We start from the raw sequence: 24,314 nt of genomic DNA on the forward strand, positions 1-24,314 counted from the left end.
CACAATCTTATGCGCAGAAAAGGTTGCGCAGTGCAAAACCCAGGGAATCACCCTAATAAAATCAGAAACCTGGATTTCAAAATACCAGATTTTCCAATGAAAAGGAAAGATTTCTCTGAACGCAGTTTCTTATTTCTGATTGGCCGTGACTTCCTCTCGACTCAGTTTCCTAGCAACCACATTCAAAATGGCGCACGACCTTGGATTGGATACTGAAAGTAATTGATATCGCAATGTATAGTCAGGACGGTTCGTTTCGACAGCTGTGTTACATTTGACAACCTTTTCTGTAAGAAGAGTATTCTCCTCTTCACTTTGTACATCGAATGTGAGAAGTAGCTTCAAAACCTCCTGGATGAAAATTCGTATTTATACTTCAACAGGTGAGAGGTCTTAACAAGACTTTTAACTTATTCAATGTCTATGAAATGTATCTTATTAGGACCACTGCGTGCTTATCCTTTGAACATTCAAAATTCTTCCATCGAAATATAGTGCAAAGTCATTTAACCTCCCTCAATATCGGTCATGAAGTGAGGTGAGAAATCGACAAAATGAGTTAACGTGGTTCCTCCTTATAGGTACATTTATTATTCAATTGTGCTAGAGTACAAATAACGCGCGAGACGAGTACGGATATCACGCGATATTTGTACTCCAGAAATATCCGCGAAATTCGCCCACACTGAAATAACAATTTGGCGTGTTGGATAATAATCTCTTATTAGACGTTTTTTTGTGTAGTATCACTGAGTATTTTTAGTCGTTGTTTCTATTTCGACTCTCCCTATGGGCTCATCAAAATAGCACAACTCGTAAAAATACTCAGCAATACTACACAAAAAAAGGTTGGATGAGATATATTTATAATGCAGTTGTGCTTTGTAGAGTACAGATAACGTGCAGAGATGAGTACAAATATCATGCGATATTTGTACTTCAGAAATATCTGCGAATTAAATTCGATCGCACTGAAATGAGAATTTGGCGTGTTGGATAATAGATCTCTTATTAGACGTTTTGTTGTGTAGTATTGCTGAGAATGAATGTTTACTCATTGTTTGTATTTTGACATGCCCTACAGGCTTGTCAAAATACAGTGCAACTTATCAAAATACTCAGTGATATATACTACACAACAAAACAATATATGTATTGATGTACAGTGTGTACTAGAAACAAAATGTATCAAGAGATTCATTAACTCAAATCCTCATGAATGCAGTTTCTCAAAATAATGTAAAACATATTTTGATAAGTGCTGCTACAGCTTGTATCAAAGTGTTTCTGTTCTGGTTAATTTAAGCCCCCTCAGATATATACACTGTGTTTGTAAGGCCCTTTATTTATAAGCCCTCCTAAAACCCCTTACAAAGTTGTCTTTGCCCAGACTATTAATTAAACCTGAGTGAGTAGTTTTATACTGTTAGTACACTGAGTATTAATGGTATTGTTTTCAGCATAGTTCTTGTAAACAGACATACTTGTTACATTTTGGGGTCCAAAGTCACTATAATGTGAATAAACTGATCTGCAATATAGGTACATCAGCATCAATGTTACCCAAGGAAAAAAAAAAGTCACTTAGAAAACAGCATAGAAGAATGAATTAGGTATCAAAATGGTGACAGATATGCTGTACAGTTGTACATAGGCTCAGACAGACAGCTCTGTTGTCTCATCTTAATTTCTTTCTCCACAATTTTAGATTGCTTTAGCATGATTGGCACCATATCTAATAGTGCTTTGTCTCCTGTACCATTTACAATACATGTTAGTTTTACAGGTTGACTTTCTGATGGAAACTCTTATCACTGTTTAAAGTTTCTCACTGTTACAATTCTCATGTGTTGGTGTCATGGCAACCACATATTTATTATAGAACACAAAGTTTTTTAGTAATTTGAATCATATTGGATTAAGCTTTCAGTTAAGTAATGCTGGGTATCTCTATGATAACCCTTATTGAAAATATTTCCTTTTTAGCATTTGAGGGCAAATGAGTTAATTGTTCTTAGTTTTTTTACTGAAACTGGCTTTTTAGCTCAGTTCTCTCTCTTGGTACTACAATGTCCAGTCCATTTGCAAGAGCCATTTCTTTGCTGAATTTTCATCTGCAGCTCAAATTGAATTATTTATTGAAAATTTTGATTTAGATTAGCCTCTAAATTTTGTCCATTGACATGTGGCTTTATAGCTGACAGCTGGTAGTAGACTGCCCAACTAGTATCTTGAAGGCAGAGGTTCAAATCCTTTCAATGCCTGAATTTTTTTTATTTTTTTATTTTTCTTCTAATCATCTGATTTTTTTTTTTAGTTTTCCTTTTTTATTTATTTATTTTTTATTAATTTTTTTTAATAAAATTTTACAGTACTCAACAGTACACTGCAATACAATACATTACTTACAATGCTGCTTTAACTTTAACTAATAACAATATGATGAATATATGAAGTTCATATATTTTGAACTGCGGTTATAGATACATATGATGCACGATCCTTGCAGTAGAAAGTGCTATTTAATATGCAATAGCAAAAATCAGACCGGAAAAAAAAAAAAATCAGGTCTGTACGGGATTTGAACTACTGAACTCTGCAATAAGTGCAGCGCTCTACCAATTGAGCTAACAAGCCAACTGGGAGCAGGCCGTTAGGTTGATTCGTAATAAACCCGGGATGATAAATTGGATATGATGATTATATGAAGTTCATATATTTTGAACTACGGTTATAGATACGTATGATGCACGATCCTCACAGTAGAAAGCGCTATATATTTTTATGCAATAGCGAAAATCAGACCTGAAGAAAATCAGGCCTGTACGGGATGTGAACCACTGACCTCTGCGATACTACTGCAGCGCTCTACCAATTGAGCTAACAAGCCAATTGTTAGAGCGCCGACTAATAACAATATACTATAATATCACTTATGGCTAATTATATGTTTACGTTACTTAGTTAAATATGGTATTTACAGTACACCACTGGCAATTACAATTACTTTTCTTACATTATTCACATCTCTGTTTTTTTTTTCATTGTTATTATTATTTTGCAGTAGCACATGATATGAACAAAAAAGCAAAAAAAAAAAAGGTTTGTTGACAATATTAATTTGTATTTTACTACCTTAGATAAAGTTCTCAATTTTCCTTGTATAAATTGTAACTTACTAAGTTTTTTTCATTATTTTGACCACAGTTTGTATATGTATCCTTTGTTAATAGGATAAGCAAATCCAGCTGGGGTCGGAGGTAATATCGCTAATGGCAGGAGGGAGGTAAATCTGAAGTAAATTTGGTTAACAGATAAATTTATGTGGGTGTTTTTAAAAATATTGAACAACTAGCCTCCTGGCTAACCAGGAGCTAGCCTCCCGGTTAGCTCAATAGTTAGCTCAATGGATAGCTCAATGGTTAGCTCAATGGATAGAGCACTGGACTGTAGTGCGGGAGGTTGAGGGTTCGAGCCCCGGCAGGACCAACAATCAAGGTCTTAAAATAATTGAGAAGAATTTGCTACCTTTCTATAACATCAAGAAATGGTTAGATATTCTAGTCTTCTCAGATGGGGACGAATAAATGGAGGTCCTGTCTCCTGCAGGGTTGGGGTAGGAGATGTTAATTTCCCACACACGAGATTACTGTGTGATGGATGTCCTCCCCTGGGGTGGGATGGGTGGGTTAGGACAGCAGGTCCACATCAGCTACTACAGCTGCCAATTAATCAACCTGCTTAAACAAATAAATGAACTTCAAACTTCAACTTCACTATATGATTTCTGGATAGAATTGAATACTCATAGGGCACTGACCAAGAAGGTGTGTTCTAGTGAATCAGGATTTTTGCATTAAAAGCAGTAGTCATCATTTCTGATTTTGAATTGCTTGAGTTCCTTATTAGTGACATTATATTCTGGGGAAAACCTTATAACCAAATCCTCTTAGCTTGTCACTTGTTGTTTTGTAAGTTTTAATTGTGTAAGATCTGTTTCCAACCAGAGTCAAAGTTCACCAAATGTCTTTACCATCTTTTAACGGCACTAGGTTCTGTCCTAATCTTTTCTTGAAGTAATTTGTGGTAATCTTTACATCTACATTTAGTTAGAAATAACTTTGTTTTTAGACTGATAGAAAATATCCCATTCTTCTAATATATTTCTGTGTGTTACAGGCGTTAATGCCTGTGCTTTTCTCTTCAAATGGTTTGGGATTGCAGCAATAAGTTGAAAATTTTTAATAGTTTGGTTCAACATTATATTTCCTTTGAAAATTTTCTAGAGATAAGAACTTTAACCGTCTCTATTTAATATTAGTACTTTTCCAAACAAATATTTCCAGAAAATAGATTTGCTCTCTGTTGTAATTTCTTTATTGTTCCAAAGAATAAATTCACTATTGTAAACATCAGGATAACCCCTGCGTAATTACTTGAAATAGCCTAACATCTCGCTATAAAAAAGAGGCATTTTCTTGTCAAAGTGCTCAGAGTTGTAATTACATTTCAATAGGAAAGATAATCCTCCATATTTATTAAAATAACTATTAGGGATAGCTTGCCAGGTCTCATTTGTGAAGTTTAGAAACCTGCCTAACCAGCTCAAGTGTAGTGATTTTACCACAGTGGACATTTGGGAAGTTCACACCACCATATTTTACTTCACCTTTTTATTTTTCCACAAGAATTTGAAAATTCTATCTTGCACTGTTTTAATAACTGTTTCAGGAACACTTAGCATTGAGGCCTGAATGTTTTCTGCAGTGGTTTCTTTTCTGCAATTTTTTATAAGAAATTACAGTCTACTTGTGAGGATCATTTCTTTGCTTGATTCAATTTCATCTGCTGGTCTAATGAAATTTGTGTCATGAGAAATTAGTATATCTTCTGTAATAACTGAACCACTTGTTCATCAGTCACCATTTGCTGATTATAGGATATGAAAAATTGAATTAATTTCCCTTGTGTTTTTATTTTCCTTTTTTTTTAGTTAAGTTTAGTTTTGTTTTGTTTTTATAGAGATGACACAATGTCAGCTAATGAAAAATAGATGATTTGGCTGCACTTGTCTAGATTTCTACAAAAAACAACCTTTGGAACCATTTAAAAAGGTTTCAAGAGTCTAAGTTTAACATGATCTTAGGAAAGATCATTTCTTAATTCAATTCCTTTCAAAATTGTGAAAATCTTTAAAATAGTGATGAGCATCAAGCCTCCAATAACTCTTGCTGAAGAGGTGATGAAAGAGTAAACACATAGTCAGCTGTAGAAATGATTTTCAAGAGTAGCAGTGAAAAAGAATTTAATAAGAACCATGACATGTGTTATCAACTAACTTACTGACTCACAATGCCTCAGCTGCAACTAAATTAATTGGCAAAATTGGGTCCACTAATTTCTTTCCATTAGCTTACTAATGACAACATCATCTGACTTCTGACAGTATAAGTGTTTAGTTTATTACTGTGGTTCATCAACCTGACCAAAAGAAAGATCATGCTTCCTCTAACTTTTTTATTTGACCTTACTAAATGCATCTTTCAAACAGCCTGAGTAAAAACATGTATAACTTCAACATACTTTCTCCCCCATTTTCTAAATGTGAAAATTAAGGAATGAAGGTAGTAGTTTCTAAAGAAGCTGTGGTGCTTGCGTCAGTGGGTGTAACATGGTAATTTGGTTTTATCAGCTTAGTTGAAATTATAAATTGGCCACTGTAAAAGAGTTAAAAAGCTGGCGTTTGGAGCGTTAGCCCTTAATGTCAGAGCGGATGGAGGAATTGTGAGTTGTGTGTGTGTGTTTATATGCAGAAAGTGGAGCTATGCTATTGGTGAGAACATGGTGACGAGAAAAACAAGAATGAATTAATGGAATGAATTAACAGCGGTCGTTGATAACTATTAACAAACAAATATAAATGCGCGGAAAATTAGGAAACAGATACATGAAAAGACACTGCTATTTCAACTGAGGCAATTCAGTACCTTTTCAGTATAGTTTTTCCTACTTAATCAGACCTGACCATGATTTACATTTGTGTGAGAGATTTCAAGTATACTTATACCCTACATCATCAACAAGGAAAATGATTTTCACTCGAACAGTATACTCAAAGTGTACTTCAAAAATGGTACTGCAGCTGTACTTAAGTAAGTGCAGTACCATTGAAGTATGATTGCAGTATAACTATTATTGATGCAGTATACTTGTACTATACTTAAAGTAAACTTCATGGTTATCTTATTTGGTAAGGGATGCAGTCGGAATTTTCCTTTTGTGACGTTTGTAGTGCTGCCTGTCGATCAATAAGTTGGGCGCGGTGAAGACTCACTTGAACGACAGAAACAGGGTAACCAGGTTTTTTTCGAAAAACTGGCACAGTGACATCTCTACATAAACGACGAAGTCCTAGAAACTGAGAAAAGGGAATGGCATTCTTGACATGAGATGGGTGCGAATATGAATACAGAAAGTAGTGTGAGTTTGTAGGTTTGTGATACACTAGTGCATATACCATTTTCTTTAATTGAAACTTTGAGGTCTGAAAAGGATAAAGAACTGTCGGAAATTTCGGTATATTTTAGGGCTGGTTGAAAGGAATTGACTGCGGTTGTATACTGAATTAGCTCCTCTGCTGATCACGAAATACTTAATAGCAAAATAGAGTCATTTTAATGGACTTAGGGACGTTGAGTTAGACTGGTTTCGAAACTATCTGACAGACCGAAAACAACTCGTAAGTTTTGGTAAAGAGATCTCTGATCCAGGTCTTATTACCACGGGTGTCCCGCAAGGGTCAATTCTTAGCCCTTTACTCTTTGTCCTGTTTGTCAACGATCTGCCTATAGTTCTAAAACGATGCCAGATTCTGATGTACGCTGATGATACAGTTATGTATTTCACCGCTAGTAATGCCCAAGAAATAAGTAGTACACTTACCAGTGAACTTCCCAAGGTTAATGACTGGCTTTTAGACAACAGTCTTTTTATTCACCAAGGCAAAACTGGATGTGTTTTATTTTGTACTGGCTCTAGGTCAGCAAATGCTAATCTCTCTGTGAATATCGATGGCAAGGAGCTAACACGGGTTGCTGAGTATAAATACCTTGGTGTAATCTTGGATGAGTCGCTTTCATGGAACGCACACGTAAAAAATGTAATAAGCAAAGTTAGTAAGAGAATAGGAATTCTTGGCCGCACCGGGCGTAGCATTAGTATGCATACTGCTGGTATAATTTGTAGATCATTTATTCTTCCTGTTCTTGATTATTGTGATGCCGTTTGGAACTGTTGCGGCCATACGAATGCTGATAATATAGAAAAATTGCAGAGACATACGGCAAGGATTATCATGCAAACTAACAGCAGTGATGAAGCGCTAGCTCACCTTAATTATGATACGCTGGGACTTAGACGGGAGATTCACACGTTAAACCCTGTGAAGAAATGTCTCGATAAGCGCTGCCCACAATTTTTAATGGACTACTTTTATTTTAATAGAGATATCATATAGAGAAAGACGCGGCAAAGTAATCATCTCCGTCTTCCCTCCATCAAACTAGAATGTACAAAAAAAAGCTTGTTATTATCATGGATGTAAAGTTTTTAATCGTAATTTGTAGTTTTTATGAATAGTTTGTAATAAACTTTAACCTCATTTTTAGGATTTTTCTTCTATTAGCTTAGTTAGGATTAGTTTTGAGTATTTTTATATTTCTTTTATCTAGGGCCTCTAAGGATATCAGTTTTTGTAACTGTAGGAGTTACCCTAGCTAAATAAAAGTATCTACTACTACTACTACTACTACTACTACTACTACTACTACTACTACTACTACTACTACTACTACTACGACTACGACTACGACTACGACTACGACTACGACTACGACTACGACTACTACTACTACTACTACTAGTACTACTACTACTACTACTACTACTAGTACTACTACTACTACTGCTACTACTGCTACTGCTACTGCTACTGCTCGTGCTCCTCCTCCTCCTCCTCCTCCTCCTCCTCTCTGCGGGGTAGAGGAGGAAGCGCCGATACAGTCGTCAATATAGCGACTGCAGAGTTCAGGTTTGGGGCCATTTATTGGCTTAAAAATTAGTATTCGACAAAACCTACAAAGAGATTGGCATAGCTGGGTTCCATTTTAGTACCCATGGCTATGCCATAGGTTTGTTTAAAATAATTGTCCCCGAATGAAAAACAGTCGAGTGTAAGCACTAGTTCTGCTAGGTGAAGTAGTGTTTCAGATCTAGGTTCCTTAACAATGCGTTGATGAAAAAAATGTTTGAGGGCCAGAAGACCTTCGTCATTGGGAGTGACAGTATAAAGAGATCTAGTATCCACAGTGAAAAGAAGTTTGCCTTGGCCGAGGAAATTAAGGTCGCGAAAAATTTGAAAAGCGTTTTGGCTGTCTTTGATATCTAATAGTAAAGTTTTGACGATGGGAGCCATAATGTTGTCTAAATAGTTGGAAAGAAGTTCGGTGGGACAACTGCGAGCCAAGACAATGGGTCGACCTGGGTTGTTAGGTTTGTGAATTTTAGAGAAAAATTAAATAGAAGAAGTTCTAGGAGTGGTAATGATGAGATTTTTTGCTGTGGCCGGCAATTCTTGTTTAGCTTGGCTAGTTCAGTTCGTTAATCGTATTTTTGACGGTGTTTTGATTAGTGAAAGTGAGATCTTTGTCAAACTTTTGATTAAAATAGGTGTCAGAAAGTTGCCGCAAAGCTTCTTTTTGGTAAAGATCAGTCCTCCAAACAACTAATGCGCCGCCCTTGTCGGCTGCTTTGATAACAATGTCTCTGCTTTTTTTTAGGATTTTCTAGTGGTGACCACTCTTCAAAGGAGAGATTGGAAAATTTCGTGCTACGATTGAATTTAAGTTTGTTAATATCGTGACGACATTTTTTGATAAAAAAATCTAGTGATGCAAACCTGGCCCTCTGGAGGAGGCCATTTAGACTTCGAATCTGAAGTGTTTCGAAAGTGTATTTGCGCGAGGTGTTAGAATGAAAGTTTATTTACAATTTGTCACTATTAGCAATTGGGGGAGTGGTCAATTATTATTAGGATTTTAACCATTATTATCATGATTATCATGACTATTATTATCTTATTATCATTATGATCATTACTTGAACTTCGTGATAACGGAAACGTGGTCGGAACGTTTTCACAACTTAACCATCTTTCAAAATCACTCGTCTTTAAAACACTTTACTGACGAGGTACTACTTTTCTTGTCTTCTCTACTTATGTGGTCTTGTTGCAGTGGAGTGAGAGAAGGAGGTATATCCGAAGAGGATCGCCAACTTCGGAGAACAAAAAAGGACGTCACTTGGTAAGTCTCGCCTCCATTTCACACTTTCTCTCGACAAAAAGGAAAATAGGCACTGCTTTGTAGAGGTTTCAACGCTTTGGGTAAACCCAGAACGAAAGATATTAAAACAGCCCGTTAGAAGTGCCAAAAATATTTGAAGTTGTCGATGAGGATTCTGTCTACTGATAACCGACGGCATCAATGAGCTCTGTTGCTCTGTTTTTTCCTTTGCATCTTGTTTGTTAAGAACGTGTCACAAGTTCTACAGACAAATTATAGAGCGCAGTAAAGCAGTACCCTTGGTATCATTTATTACTCTGGAAAGTTTGGATCTCACTCTAGGGCTCTATTTACTGGTTATAAATCCATGATCCGTCCAATACTCGAGTACGCTTGTCAAGCGTGGAATCCTCACCAAGCATATCTCATTGAAAAACTTGAATGCGTGCAAAGGAACGTTACAAGATGGATCATTGATAAAGACACTCCGTATGAAGACCGACTGAAATCCTTGAAACTAGAGACACTAGCTCAGCGCAGAGAGTTTCTTAGTTTGGTTCAGCTTTTTAAGTTCATTAAAGGACACTCTTCTGTAAACACTAATAATTACATATCCTTCAGTAACAGGCAATCAAGAAAAAGTCATCAGTTTAAACTATATAAACCATTTAGCCGTACAGACATCTTTAAGTACTCTTTTTGGCACAGACATATCGACACATGGAACAGTTTACCATCATCAGTAGTTGAACTTGACTCAATTAATGCTTTTAAGAAAGCTCTTAAATCAACATTTTTTAACTAGGTCTATGACTAAAAATTAAATTATTCTATGTATTATACATTATTTAGTTATAATCTTAAACAAAATAGTTATCTTAGATATGTCTTCTTTATTTAGATTTTATATTTATATAGATATATGCCTGTATGTAAAATGTTTCAGTATGTATATGTATATTGCATAGTATTAAATTTTTATATCTGGGGTATAGTTTACAATGAGGATTAAGTTCCTCCCTTCTATAACCCTTTTTTAATAATAATATGTTACATGTTATTATTTAAATAAAGTTGTTATATATATATATATATATATATATATATATATATATATATATATATAAAGTTGATCGATTCTGAACACTCTGAGCTTGGGCAACCGAAACAGACAGAACTGCCCCTATGACTGTTTATTGTAATATATTGATAATACTTTCACAGAGGATGAAAAACAGTTGTATTCCCTCTTGGACATGTGTAAATCAACTCAACATGTGTTGCTGAAACAGGCAAAGCAGGAAATAGCCATGGGGAAATGTAAGAACAAAGTGGACTGTATGACTGAAGAAATGGAAACGTTACAGAAAATTACTACAGAAGATGCTAGGCCTAAACAAGCGAATAGCAGGTTGGTGTGAACTAATGAGCCACTATTAAAGTCAATAACTTTTCTGCTTAATTAGACACATATCACTGATCTATATATACAAAAAAGAACTAAACCTCGCAGGGCTTTTTTCATGCTTAATTGGTTATATCAACTAATTTGAAATAGTAAATTGGCCACCGTAACGAATGAAAAAGCTGACGTTTCGAGCGTTACCCTTTCGTCAGAGCGAATGGAGGAATTGTGGGTTGTATGTGGTTTTATATGCAGAAAGCGCAGCAACGCCATTGGTGGGAACATGGCAACGAGAAAAACACGAATAAATTAGTGGAATGAAAAGCGTTCGTTGATACCTGTGGGATTAAGAGTGCCGATTTGAAAGATTAACTTTTGTTCAAGAGTTTTACTGTTTTCCGTGTTGCGTAAATGTAAGGAAAGACCGCAGATAGCCATATGTTGTTTAGAATGATTAGGTAAATTAAAGTGTCTAGCGACTGGTTTAGATGCGTCCTTGCCATTCCTTTCCACGACGCGAAGGTTTTCTCGGAATCGGTCAGCTAGTCGTCTTCCTGTTTCGCCGATGTATAACTTTTTCCAATAAGTTATGCAATAGATAACGTTGGCGGAGGTGCACTTGAAGTGATCGGTGATCTTAATGGATCGCATGGGTTCCGATATTTTCTCAGCGTTGCGAATGAAGGGACAAGTTTTGCATCGTGCGCGAGCGCATTTAAAAGTGCCGGGTTGGTCATTAGTTTGGAATGAACTTCTGACCAAAAACTTGCCTATGTTTTTGTCGCGTTTGAATGAAATAAGTGGAGGTTGCGAAAAGATAGTGCCAGTCTCTGGATCGTTTTGAAGTAATTCAATTTTTTGAAGAAAATCTATAACATTTGCCAGATCGACAGTAGCATCTGAACAGGCTCTTAAGTCGAAGACGGTACGAAAAGGAAAGCGGGAGGAAAAACAGCGATGACGGGGAATGGGTAAGGAAGAGGGCGCTCCCCCTTCCTTACCACTCCCTTACAAGCTACTTCATTCGGAGTTAATTCCAACTGCCGTTAGGGGACTGTTGACAAGCTCTATCGACAATCAGGCACGTGTGGCTAATAAGGTTTTTTATTAGCGTAGTAATCGACCAAAAGATTTTGTATGGATTACATAAAGCACTACCCACGTTCCTGCTACCTAGCTAGTCATTTTCTTTTTAATTTCTATGATTACTAAACTTTGTTCCTTTAGGAAAATTAACGTGAAATAAGAAATCCGGCTTTTTCTGATAGAGAGGCTACAGTGTAAACTCCTCCAACAAAAATGAAATATATGTTTACGTTGCGTAAGTATTTGAATGAAAATAAAGCCTTGGAAAAGTCTTGCATTTCAATCAAAACAATCAACAAAGTCATGGTGCGAAGAGGTCACAAAACTCAACTCAACTCCGAAAGAGAGTCCTCGTCAATCCCAGTGTCAAGTTCAAGGTCTCTTAAACGTGACTTGTTAACTGATCAGGTCACGCTGTCGCGCTGTCGGAATATCACGCTGTCGGAATGTCACGCTGTCGCGCAGTCGGAATATTCCAAAAATACCAAGAAGGAGAGAAAGCGGAAACTGCCTCGAAATAAGTTCAAGATTGGATTTAATCTGTAGCTATAGTTCGCTGGTAGAGCGGAGCTCAAGATGACTGATCATGGGCTTAGCTTAGCTCTATTGGTGGACTTTGGCTGAAGAAAAAGACTAAAATCTTCCTGTCTCGAACGACCAAAAAAAATAGAAACGAAAAATGCGCTCACGAAGGTTTTTCTTTCTTTGGGCTGTTTTCAACCGAGACGGAGGTGATTTGTTTTACGACCCCATTTTCTTCAAAAAACTGTCTGGAAAACTTGGCCTACAGAGGACATGCCACATTTTATCGCGCGATAAATTTTTCTTTATCGCGCGATTATTTAATTATTATATGGCTGGCAGCACCAGCGGGAAGATGACGCGAATCCTATGAGTCTGATTGGCTACCCGAGCGGGCAGGGCAAGATGGGCCTATCTTACCCCCTCAGGACTGCCCGCTTTGATCCCGCACAAGAGAAAAAGAGGGTGGGGCGGACTTTAAACTTCGTAACTTTTGGACAGTGTTGGCGACGAAGTCGCTATAAGCGACAGAAGAAACAATCAAAACAAAGTTAGAATTAAAGGAGCCTCGTGGGCACATTGTGCTACAAACACAGTTGGCTTTCTTTCCCGGCTCTCGAAATAAACAAGTCATTATTGAGTCTTAGTAATTTCAAAGCGAAATAAATTTTCCATATACTGAATCCTTTATTGACCAAGCTTGTTCGGTCAAGATGGCTGGATATTATCCTCGTTCTTTTATTTTGTTTTTATGGACCTCAACCTCGTCTCAGTGCATAAAAACGCTGAAAAAGAACTGGGCCAACATCCAGTCATCTTGACCTCAAGCGTGGTCAATAACGCGTATCACAGGATCGTGAGATGCCCATAAAGAATCGACCGCGCGATAATTTAGAATTTATTGCGCCATAGTTTTTCACTTATCGCGATATGATTTCGATTTCTCGCACCATATTTTGCTTTTATCGAGCGATAAATGAAATTTATAGCGCGATGAAATTGAATTTAAAAAGTGGATAGCCTGTCGTCTATGGGCCACAGTATGTTTTTGTCTAGAGAAGGAAGAAATACTCGCCCCATCGACTTGCACAAGTACAGTAGAGTAGGAGATCAATATACATGCTACAGGGCAATTAAACTTGTGACTGAATTTAATTTTTTTTTTTTTCAGGGCACAAAGATGGTGTCTGGGAAATCGGCGTCGTTAATTTAGCAATGGCTAAGAAGAAGGTTGACAAACTGTTAATTCACATATTCATTTGAACAATGATTAAGAAGCTCCCTCCTGGATTGCCCGAGCTATTCCTCTCAACTGGGGCCTTTGATCTATTGTCGGATTTTAAACCGAAAAGGTTTTGATTTATGAATAAATCAATATCATTACTTCACGATCTCTGGGTCGTCTTTTCATGTGTAACACCCTCATTCATTTGCGTATAACTTCTTTAACTTAATCTCTCTGGCTTTTATGGTTTGATGCTCAATCTACGACTACGTCACAGCATTGTCCAAAGAATAATTGCTTTCATATTACCTTTCCGTGAATCGTTCGTGTTTGTGTTTGAAAATATGCGAAGAGGGGCCCTGTTCTGGAGGGAATTTTCTCTTCAGATTTCCTTTACCAGCACGGAGATATCAGCTGCATTGAAATTCCATCGCCCGAGTGTCACTGGCACCTTCAGTTAAGGAAAAAAAATATGCTTCAAAAACCATATAATTTTTATCTCAACCAGTACAAGGTACATCATTATGAAATAACAACATTGACTACGCTTTGTAACTCCAAGTATGATCTGCCTGAACATTTAGATGCTACAAATAACATTCTGTTAATTGACGCAAATAATTTTTTTTTTTTCTATGGTCAGAGTAGCAGCTGTTTGTGAACTACTCGATGTGGTTTTCGCGAATTAATGGTTTGCAGCCAGATTACTAAGTTGATTTTGAAAATGGCCGTTGCTTACCTCTTGATTGTGTTTTTTGTTCTTTGAGATCTGAAGACACGATAATAGCGTTGTTAATTATTCGACGTATTTTTAAAAGTGAAGACAAAAATGTCTCGGTTTTATTTTCTTAAAGGAGAACAGACAGCATTCTCGTCTTTTGAAAGTTGTCATCAATCCGCCTCCCGATTAGCTCAATTGGTTAGAGCGCTGGCCGAATAAAACGTAGGTCCTCTCTCCTGCATCTATTAATTAGATAATTTGATTAGGCAGGGGACGTTAAAGAACCCACATCACGAGATTACTTTGATGTGGTCTGGCCTGTTTACTGGGAATTGGGAGGAGAGGGAATCAGTAAAAAAAAATAAATAAATAAAAAAAAAATTCGCCTTTGTTGATTATAAATTCCTACTGGCAGTCTGGCAAAGTCCCCCGCACAGTGTTGTAAAGCGCCTTCAACATAGGATAAGAGCGTTATACAAATAAAAGTTACTATCATTATTATTATTAAACTATTTGTGAACATAGAGGTCAGTCTGTAGTAACTGGATCGGTCCTTTTATACCTAGCCCATCTTATTTGCCCACATCACTTTTACGCGTTCTGATTAAATTGCATCATGGGAATGATTAAAATATTTCGAAAGGAAATAATCGTCATTTTTTTTGTTTTTTTTACTATTTCAAGTGTTATTGTCAGTGAGAAAGTGTCCCAGAGAGTGGAGACAAGGGTGAACTGATTTTAAAGAAACTTGCAGCCGAAGGTAACCTTGATGAGATATTCGAAAAGCCAAAGGCGTTTTGTTTTCTGCCTTAAGTTGATGACTTGATTAAAATAACCCTAGTTCTATTCAAGAGTCAAAAATAACTGCGAGTACTTGTGGAATATGGAGAAAACGACTCTAACGCCCTAAAGGCTCTAAAGGGAGAGTCGGCCTGCCTCCCGGTTGGCTCAATGGATAGAGCGCTGGACTGTAGTGCGGGAGGTCGAGGGTTCGAGCCCCGGCCGGACCAACACTCAAGGTCTTAAAATAATTGAGAAGAATTTGCTACCTTTCTATAACATCAAGAAATGGTTAGATATTCTAGTCTTCTCAGATAGGGACGAATAAATGGAGGTCCCGTCTCCTGCAGGGTTGGGGCAAGAGACGTTCATTTCCCACACACGAGATTACTGTGTGATGGATGTCCTACCCTGGAGAGGGATGGGTGGGTTAGGACAACAGGTCCACATCAGCTATTACAGCTGCCAATTAATCAACCTGCTTAAACAAATAAATGAACTTCAAACTTCAACTTCGATTAGGAAAACCGGAGTTTTAGATTTGAAATTCCAGGTTTTGGATTTTTTAGTAAATCATGAAAAGCACCAACGGATTTCGTTGTTGAAAATTCTTCCTTAAGGTAGATTTACATGTTAAAAAATTCCAGAGCCAATAAATGAAAGCTGATATCTGTGCCGTTTTACAGCTATCGGTGAACCCATAGACCCCACCTAGAACAACCGTAGTCAGTTGCAAATCCCTCTTTGGATTTCCCAAAAGTTGTGACATAGAGATCCATGTTTTCTCAGCGTCGTAACTCGTTCTTGGATTTCTTGTTTTGCCGTAAAATCCAAATTCCGAATTTCAAAATCAAAATCCTGATTTTGCAATCAAGAGCACAGATTTCTTTGAACGCGGTTTCTTAGTTCTGATTGGCTGTGACTACCGCTCGACCCAGTTTCCTGGGAACCGCATTCAAAATGGTGGACAGCGGTGAAGTTAGTATTGAAACAATTGATGTCGCACTGTAAAGCCAGGACGGTTCGTTCGACAGCTGTGTTACATTTGAAAACCTGTTATAAAAAAGAGTATTCTCCTCTTCACTTTGTACATCGGATGTGTGAAGTAGCGTCCACCCTCCGGGATGAAAGCTCTCGTTTGTACTTCGACAGGTGAGTGGTCTTAACGTGACTTTCAACCGATTCAATGTCTATGAAATGTATTTTATTAGGATCATTACGTACTCATCCTCTAACAAATGTGAAAAGAACTGATCACCAAGCAATAGGTTGGTGGACAAAGCAATGACCTCGAGTCCAGGGACTGAACCTCAAACATGGACCAACCCTTTAATGTTTTGGTTTTGTCCTTCGTTAGTCACGACAAGCACCACGAAACTTAGGCGATTATTTTAAACAATCAAAATTCTTCCTTCGAAATGTATAAGCCATTTTCCTTCCCTTAATATAGGCCACGAAGTGAGGCGAGAAATCGATAAAATTAATTTATTCCTCCTTCAGTATAATAGATTGACGTATTAGAAATAAAATGTATCAAGATCGAAACTCATAAATTGATAATGTTTAGATCAAAGAGCATTTTCTTTAATTTTGTTGTTCTCTTCTTCTTGTTGTTGGGAAAATGCATTTACATCTTCGTCGCTCACCACACCACAACAAATCTTGCGGCCACTATTCCAAATAAGAATCAAAGCAAGTGCGAATTCATTCAGCAGAGTTTGAGAAGGCAGTGACATGGTTGCTCAATATCACCACTCATGTTACACAGTTATGTAGGGAAGTCATATTGATTGTAATGAATTCAATGTTTAAGTTGCTAGTACAGCACTCCCGGCTCCATTATTATAATAAATAACGGGGTACATGCATGTAGTGGCCTATTGCAGTCATCTGAGGGACTTTTTTTTATAGAGCATGAGATAATGAAATGCTGATATTTTTAATGGCAGATTGAAGTGATAATGAATACTGCTGACAGAGATGACCTGCAGAGAAAGTTTGGATGCAAAGGAAAACATACTGGATTTGTTTCATATGTTAAAGAAGCTACTTCCTGCAGGTAAAAGTAAATATTCTTTAGTGGAGGGAGGAGGAGATAAGATAAACTGCCACTTGCAACTGTTTAACTCTGGCCCCCAGTTACAGGCCTATCTACCTGTGAACAAGAAAATACATGCATAGATTTAGTTATTAAAACTCCCTGACCCCCTGGTTATTAAAGCCCTCCTCAACCCTTTCTTGTTTAAATAAGAACAAAGGTGGAAGCACTACTGCTGCAAATTAGACATTAAAATTTGTAATACTGAGTTAAGAGAAAAGATGGGCTCCAGGAAGAAAGTCTGAACTTCTTTTTAGCATATGTTTCAATTTTGTTCAGGTCATTAGTTTTGAATTTAATAATTCTATTCCAAATGTATTGAAATGAATAGAATTTATCAATGCAAAACTTTTTTTCATTTTTTCTCATTATTCATTTCCTTCTCTTCTTCCTTGTTTAAGTATTAATTTTCAATGGTAATTACACATTATTCACTATATTTTATAAAGTAGCTTCACTCAAATGCTGTTGGTCAAAATGCATCACGTGACTGAGTGTGCCCCAACTAAAACTGGGGAGTGTACTGGTGGTATTTCTCAGTTTATTTTTATAAATTTTCAAACCTAACCTTTGATTTGAGAAAAGGCTATGTTTTAAATATAATTGAAGATAATTGGACATACTGACATTGTTACAAGCTCACACTTTTTTCTTGAACTTCACTCTTGGAAAACATTTTGTTCCTGACTAATCAGATGAATTCTACAGACAAACACCTGCACACATTTTTGCACCAAATGGAGGTTATTGATCATAAATGAAATGTCTCGAAAAACTAGTAAACATTGGCCAATGCCTAGACCCTACAACATATCAAGTTCCCACCATAAGCGAAACACCAGATGAGAATTGTTTATCAGTATGTCCAATCCCTCAAATGTCTTCTGGACATAAGTGCAGAGTTTGTTGATACTGTCCTGGGATGTGATATTGAGGTGGCGATGGTGCTGAATACTTGTTAGTACATTTATTTCCTTACTAAGTTGGCCACATATGACCTGCTGTAAAATAGTTTAGTTTTCTTCATTATGATTATTATTTACTTTACGCACAATGCTATCCCTATTACAATTGATACAGTAACTCTAACTTATAATATATATATATATATATATATATATATATATAACTAACTGCAGACAGTACTGTTTCGGCCTTCTGGGCCTCATCAGTGCAGTGCTAATGCTAGGATGGGGGAGAACCGAGACGGTCACCCCAAACGACACAGACACAGTGCACAGATACAGACACAAATACTTCAATTAGATTTTGAAGCATGAGTTAGTTGATAATAAAAATAGACAATGCAGATTTTCAAGGAACCATCCACATGCATATTTCCTCCACACAGTATCACAACAAGAATTCTCATAATAATGGTTCCCATCTTTTCCTAAAATCTTGAAGCTTCTTATATCTTAAGGTAATACATTTTTCACTCTCCTTCTTGGCTTCTACTTTGTGTAGAAACAAATTAAACTTTGGGAGTGACTTATTTCTTCTACACTCCCATATACACAGTATACCAGGGAAGCAATTATATCAGATAATTTAGTACTAGGTCATTTCTATTTAAAATGCCAGTTATAATTTCTGTTAGAGATAAGTTCAGATTTTCACTCTGAGAATTAGACCACCAATTTGCAAACCTGTTCTAAAAGGCTCATGCATACTGAGCAGTAATAAACAGACCATCTGATAGGGTGCGGAAAAAAAGGAAAATCATGCAGAAATTTTCGGCAATATTATGCAGAAGAAAGTGATGATTATGCAGAAAAGATGCCAGAGAAGACTTATACCATCTCTCTTAGGATAAAAGAGATGGTAGAAGTCTTCTTTGAAAATTGCATAGAAGGAACACATCTCTGACTCAATTAACCCAATTTTAAATAACTTGGTATTTGTAAATAAAATGTTATAATAATTATTTATAGTGAAAAGACCAGACATAAGTTTCACCTGCCACATTATAGGGGATCAAGAATACCTCATACAATGGGTCTGAAAGTTCCAAATTGGCTGACAGGGTTTTTAGTCTATTCCCTGGATATTTAGCTTTGTTAATCATCAGCAGTGAATAGAGCTGTTTTGACTCAGCTGTGTATCTGTCGAATCGACATTATTGTATGTGAATGTCATAGGATCAAATTCCACCGGCGGAAAAGAGGATAACTTGTCCTTAGGCAGACAATTGTAAGGCCAACCATGTCAAAAAATTGGAATCAAGCCCTGTATTCTTTATGTATTCAAGAGCATAATTTATATCATCCAAACTAAACAAATTAGATCATTTAAATAAATAATTCCACAGTCTGCACATTTTTATAGAAGATAGATTTGTTATCAATTCTTATCTCTTTATTATTCCAAATTATATAATGGACATAATTAATATCAGAGAAAGCATTTCTAAAATCTGCCCACCAGTCAAGTAACTGCTGATAACCATTTAAACTTAAATTGAGATCCCTTACATAATAATTGCATTTTAAGAGCAGAGTTCCTTCATATTTTTTCAAATGAAATGCAATTGAAAATACAACTTCCATGGACCTACCTGCTCATTAAGAACCCGTGGAATCCAGGAGTGCACTATGGCTTTCATTTGGGTTTCAAGATCTGTAACGGACTCAGGCCACCATTCTTCAGTGAGTTAATGACCGAGTCTAGTCACTTTATCTGGACCTTTCCACAACAATTTTTATATCATAGTCTCCATCTGTTTAATGATTTCTTGTGGGGTTTCCAATATTTTCAAAGTGTTTAACAGCTTTGGTATGAAACTATTTTGTAATGGTCACTTTGCCAAATAAGGACAAACCCCTCAAACTCCATTCATGATTGGTTGATCATTTTTTGAATGTCACTTAATCTTTCATGAAAATTTTGTTCAATGACCTTTTCTTGATCACACGAGAAGTGAATTCCTTGGATTTTAACTCCAGTATACCACTCAAGACCCATACATTTTGCTAATGAATTCTTATTTGCCCCAATCCGTATCACTTTTAAATTAGTTTTGTAAAAAAATTATTCATTTTTAAACCAAAGCAGTTTTTCAAAATTGTTCAGGATTTGCAAGACGATTTCTACCGAATAGGTGTTCACCAGAGTAGTAGTCATATCATTGGCATATAGGAGTGTTCTACTTTCATCATTATCGATTTTTATGCCTTTAACATGCTCATTTGATCTAAGCGATATAACTAAAATTTCATTTGCCACAACACATAAATAGGGTGACAAAGAGTTGCCTTGCCTTACACCTCTTTCTAACTTAAGAGGCTTGGAAAATAAGCTATTATTATAAACACAACTCAAGAGTTTATTAAAGGTTTTTATTCATCTCATTAGGGTTGGACCAAAATTGAAGGCCTCTAGTGATCGATAAAGAAAATCCCATTCAATAGAGTCAAAGGCTTCTTCAAAATCTATAAACAGTAGAATACCAGGTATCTTTAACAATTCAGGGTGATCGATAATGTTGAGAATTGAGCAAACAACCTCTCCAATAAATCTACCCTTGATAAAACAGGACTGATTATTTATTACAATTTAATGGCATTTGACGATAAAAACTTGCGTCAAATGTTATTCTAAGTCACTTCTACGTAAATTTAATGGCAATTCACAAAATGAAATCATTACTTATAACAAAGAAATGCTATAAGGATGGTCTGTAAAAGAGTCCAAGACCCTATCCTCAGACAAACCACCGAACTAAATATATAGTTTGAAAATATAAACTAATATAATAAATATAATTAATTAAAATCTGATATAAAAATTCTAAAATATGTGACCGTGAGTTTTCTTTAATTTCATCAGACGAGTGTAGTTGGGATTCATCAAGAAGTTCCTCACACCACACTTAAAACTTGAGATACAAGATGCTGATCTAATTAACAAATGGTAAACACAACAGCGGTACACTATTGAGTTGTGGATGCATGCGGGACATTGCTAAGCATAAAAGAAGCATAAGATTCGCTGGAGGCGATAGCCAAGAGCGACTCTAGCTTCTTGAGTGCTTAGCAAACCTCCCAAGTGCATCCATAACTCAATAGTGTATGTTGTGGTGTTTACCATTTGTTTTATAACATAACATTGATACATTGTAGCCATAGAGTTCTCTTTTATTTAACAAATCTTACGTGACCAGAAAAAACAAGCGCGGGCGGGAAAATAGTCTTTGCATTTGCTCACGTCAGCAGTGTACACCCATGGGCAAATGGGGGATGCTAAATTGACCAATCATAGCGTGTGCTTTACTTTGGTTATGTTATAATTGAAAGTGGGAGTGAATTCCACATATCAACAATACAATTAAAAAAACTAAACTTAAAAGTGTTTGTATGGGCATAATTCTTCTTTATAGTAGGTCCTTCTTTCCTTCTCAAAGGGTACCTAGCAGTATCAGAGTAAAACTGAACAGTTGAAGAGTTCTCAATGTCAACATATCCATTCCAGACTTTACAAAAAGTAACACATCAAAAAGAAATCGTCTACGTTCCAAGGAAAGCAGATTAAGCTTAGAGTTGTGAATATTTTAAAGTAAACTTCATAGCTTGATGTTGCACTCTTTCCAAAGTCATGATACTTTTGGCAGTGACAGGTGACATATTCAAGTTGAGGCCTAACCAGGGCACAATAAAGAGTTCTGCATGAGCATAGAAATATCTCTCAAATCTCTGCCATTTCTTTTGAGTAAACCAAGCACTTTATTCGCCATGCTGGTGATCTTGTCTATGTGAGAGTTCCATGCCAATTTATAATCAGTTAGTAAACCAAGATCAGAGAGCTCAGTAGTAGCTTCAAGGGGAATACCATCCAGTAGTAGAGGAGCAGAGATTGAAGATCATTTTTTAGTGATCAGCAATAACCTACATTTCTTTGTATTAAAGCTCATTTGATTTTTTTTTTAGCCCAGGAGCCAGATTGTTGAGATCTTCCTGAAATGATTCATCATCACATGGATCTTGGATAACTCTTGAGGTTTAACAGTCATCTGCATACAGTGCCACCATACTCCCAGAGGAAATAGCATGGCACAAAAAACAAGGAGCCCAAGATGGACCCCTGGGGCACCCCTGAGGGGATAGTGCACCAGTCAGAGCTTGATTATGATGGATTATTCAAGGAAGGGCATTTTTGATTCTGTTGATGACCTTAGAAGCAAGCCTGGAGTCAGCATTGACTGATGAAGTCAGCCTCCAGTTTTCCAAATACATTTGATCTTTACCTGTTTTATCAGTAAAATGTGATAATTACCTCTTTTTCTGAATTTTACATTTCTCCTGAGTCTAAACAGCAATTTAAAGTGTGGATTTTGTACATATACTGTCTTTCCATTTCCAAAAGTATCCAGTGTTTTGGCACATTCTTCAGTAGTTAATCGTCGTTCACAACTTAGTTTTTCTTCCTCTGACAATTCTGGAATGCTAGCTTGACCAAGAAAGTGATCCAACTAATCATGCTGCTCCTCATCCTCGGAGACCCAGGGGCAGTGAGTCGATTTCAAGTTAAGGGCAGAAGAGCCCCTGGGGACATTGTCTTACAAGACTAGTTCCAAACGGTCGCAGTCGTTCTGGCATCTGATTGGTGCCAGAAAATCTTTGTTTTTTTCTGCCCAGTCAGAGTGAAGTGTCGTTTGGAGTCCTTTCGTGTGTTTTAACATGCACATATTGAAAAAGCCTGTTGCTCGCTATGTTTGACTCGGCCGTGCGACGAAGCTTTGCCCGGGGGGAAAAGTTTCAGTCTCAGCACACAATGTAAGAGAAATCGATCAGATTGTCCGCGAAATCTTACCGGAAATTATACTTAATACTTTCGCAGGTATCACAAGAGAACAAGTTTAAAAGTTTGGGAGGTTCGTATAAAACACAATGGTTGAAAGCATTGATATGTCGCTTTAAACGTTAGATGAGATGTAAGCCTAAATCTTTCAAGATTTTTTTGTATAATTTGCTGTCACTGAAACTTTTCCAATCCCGTGAAGCTGTTTCGTCGCACGGGCCCCGCAGGTATGTCGAACAACTGGCGCTTACGCATTTTTTTGTGCACGCCCGGCCAAAATCTAATCTAATCTTCGCTTGAAAAATTAAAAAGAAAAGCTGAACGTGGAAACTTTTGATTATTAAATGTGGGTAGATAACCCTGTACTAAGCTGACATTTGCAATAAAGCAAGCTCGCCCTTTCCATCCAATATTTCTTTTTCTTTGGTTGAAAGCAGCATCGATTCCCAATGAAAGCAGCATCGATTCCCAATGATCAAAGGTAATTAACTTGGTCTTCAACTATCGACAAAAGAGGTGAATTGACAATGACCAAGGGACTAGAAGAGGATCCATGGCCTTTCGAGCTCAAGAATTTGAACACTCAACGCAGCAGTTGAAAGATTAACTTTCTTCAAACCCCTTCGGTAACTGTCCGAAAACATATCTCCTTTCCACGATGTTCTCGATGATTAGTTTTTGTTCAGATTTTAATTAGCTAACCGGAAACACAGCTAAGCTTTCTTTAAGCGCTTGCCGGAGGTCGTCCACGTACTTAACGTTCTCTGCAAGTTTGGCCATATAGACCCATTTCAAGCGTGACGTCACATCACGTGACATTGCGAACTGGAGGACAAGCTTCAGTTTGTTTACAGCATGGCGGCGAAAGCGACTACGAAGCGTGGGTTGTTACCCGGTTATTTTGAAAATCTACAGCAGAAAGAATCAAAGGAAAGATATCTCGAAAAGTTAAAGTCTATCGAAGGACAAGATCCTTACGAAATTCCGCGCAAAGAGTGGATTGACGATGTCGATTGCTGGCCAGACGTAACGTACATAAACGTGGGGATGTATCTTCTGTTTGCTGCTAGCCCGTACACCCAGGAGCAATTGATGAGCTATAAAAGCTTAGACTGCTATCAGAACTTTGCGAACGGCTGGGTAAGGGAAGTTATGTGCAAGAAATTCGGCGAAAATCGCCTGTTAATAGCAAAGGTAAGTTTTCATAACGTCTTGTTAAAGAGTGTTTACACTCGTAAATGATGGATCAAGCTGTTCTCGCGCCGATCGTTGATTCTTTACAGTATAGTAACTACTACGTTTTATTTTTTAGGTTAATCATTCTCAAAGAATGTCAGAAA

General features: G+C 37.0%; 1 protein-coding gene and 1 long non-coding RNA gene across 3 annotated transcripts in view; both read left to right on the top strand.

Moving 5' to 3' along the window:
* The first annotated feature begins 9,129 nt into the window (after nucleotides 1–9,129).
* Nucleotides 9,130–22,516, top strand: LOC148742420 (uncharacterized). 2 transcript variants are annotated; one of them, XR_015999718.1, is made up of 5 exons: nucleotides 9,130–9,362; nucleotides 10,566–10,752; nucleotides 13,526–15,060; nucleotides 17,030–17,139; nucleotides 22,104–22,516. It is a non-coding gene; the product is annotated as an uncharacterized LOC148742420 (long non-coding RNA). The 2 variants fall into 2 exon arrangements; XR_015999715.1 differs by lacking the exons at nucleotides 17,030–17,139; nucleotides 22,104–22,516 and having other exon boundaries at nucleotides 9,137–9,362; nucleotides 13,526–14,824.
* Nucleotides 22,517–23,748: 1,232 nt separating this feature from the next.
* LOC148742421 (uncharacterized) overlaps nucleotides 23,749–24,314 on the top strand; it is a 985-nt gene continuing 419 nt past the window's right edge. The window contains exons 1-2 of the mRNA XM_088747397.1: nucleotides 23,749–24,168; nucleotides 24,287–24,314. The exon at nucleotides 24,287–24,314 is cut by the window's right edge and continues 419 nt beyond it. Of these exons, the coding sequence (XP_088603523.1) occupies nucleotides 23,830–24,168; nucleotides 24,287–24,314 (367 nt within the window). The 5' untranslated portion in view covers nucleotides 23,749–23,829. The remainder of the gene's footprint in view (nucleotides 24,169–24,286) is intronic.

This window comes from Stylophora pistillata, chromosome 1 (genome assembly GCF_964205215.1).
Source record: "Stylophora pistillata chromosome 1, jaStyPist1.2, whole genome shotgun sequence".
Lineage (NCBI taxonomy): Eukaryota > Metazoa > Cnidaria > Anthozoa > Scleractinia > Pocilloporidae > Stylophora > Stylophora pistillata.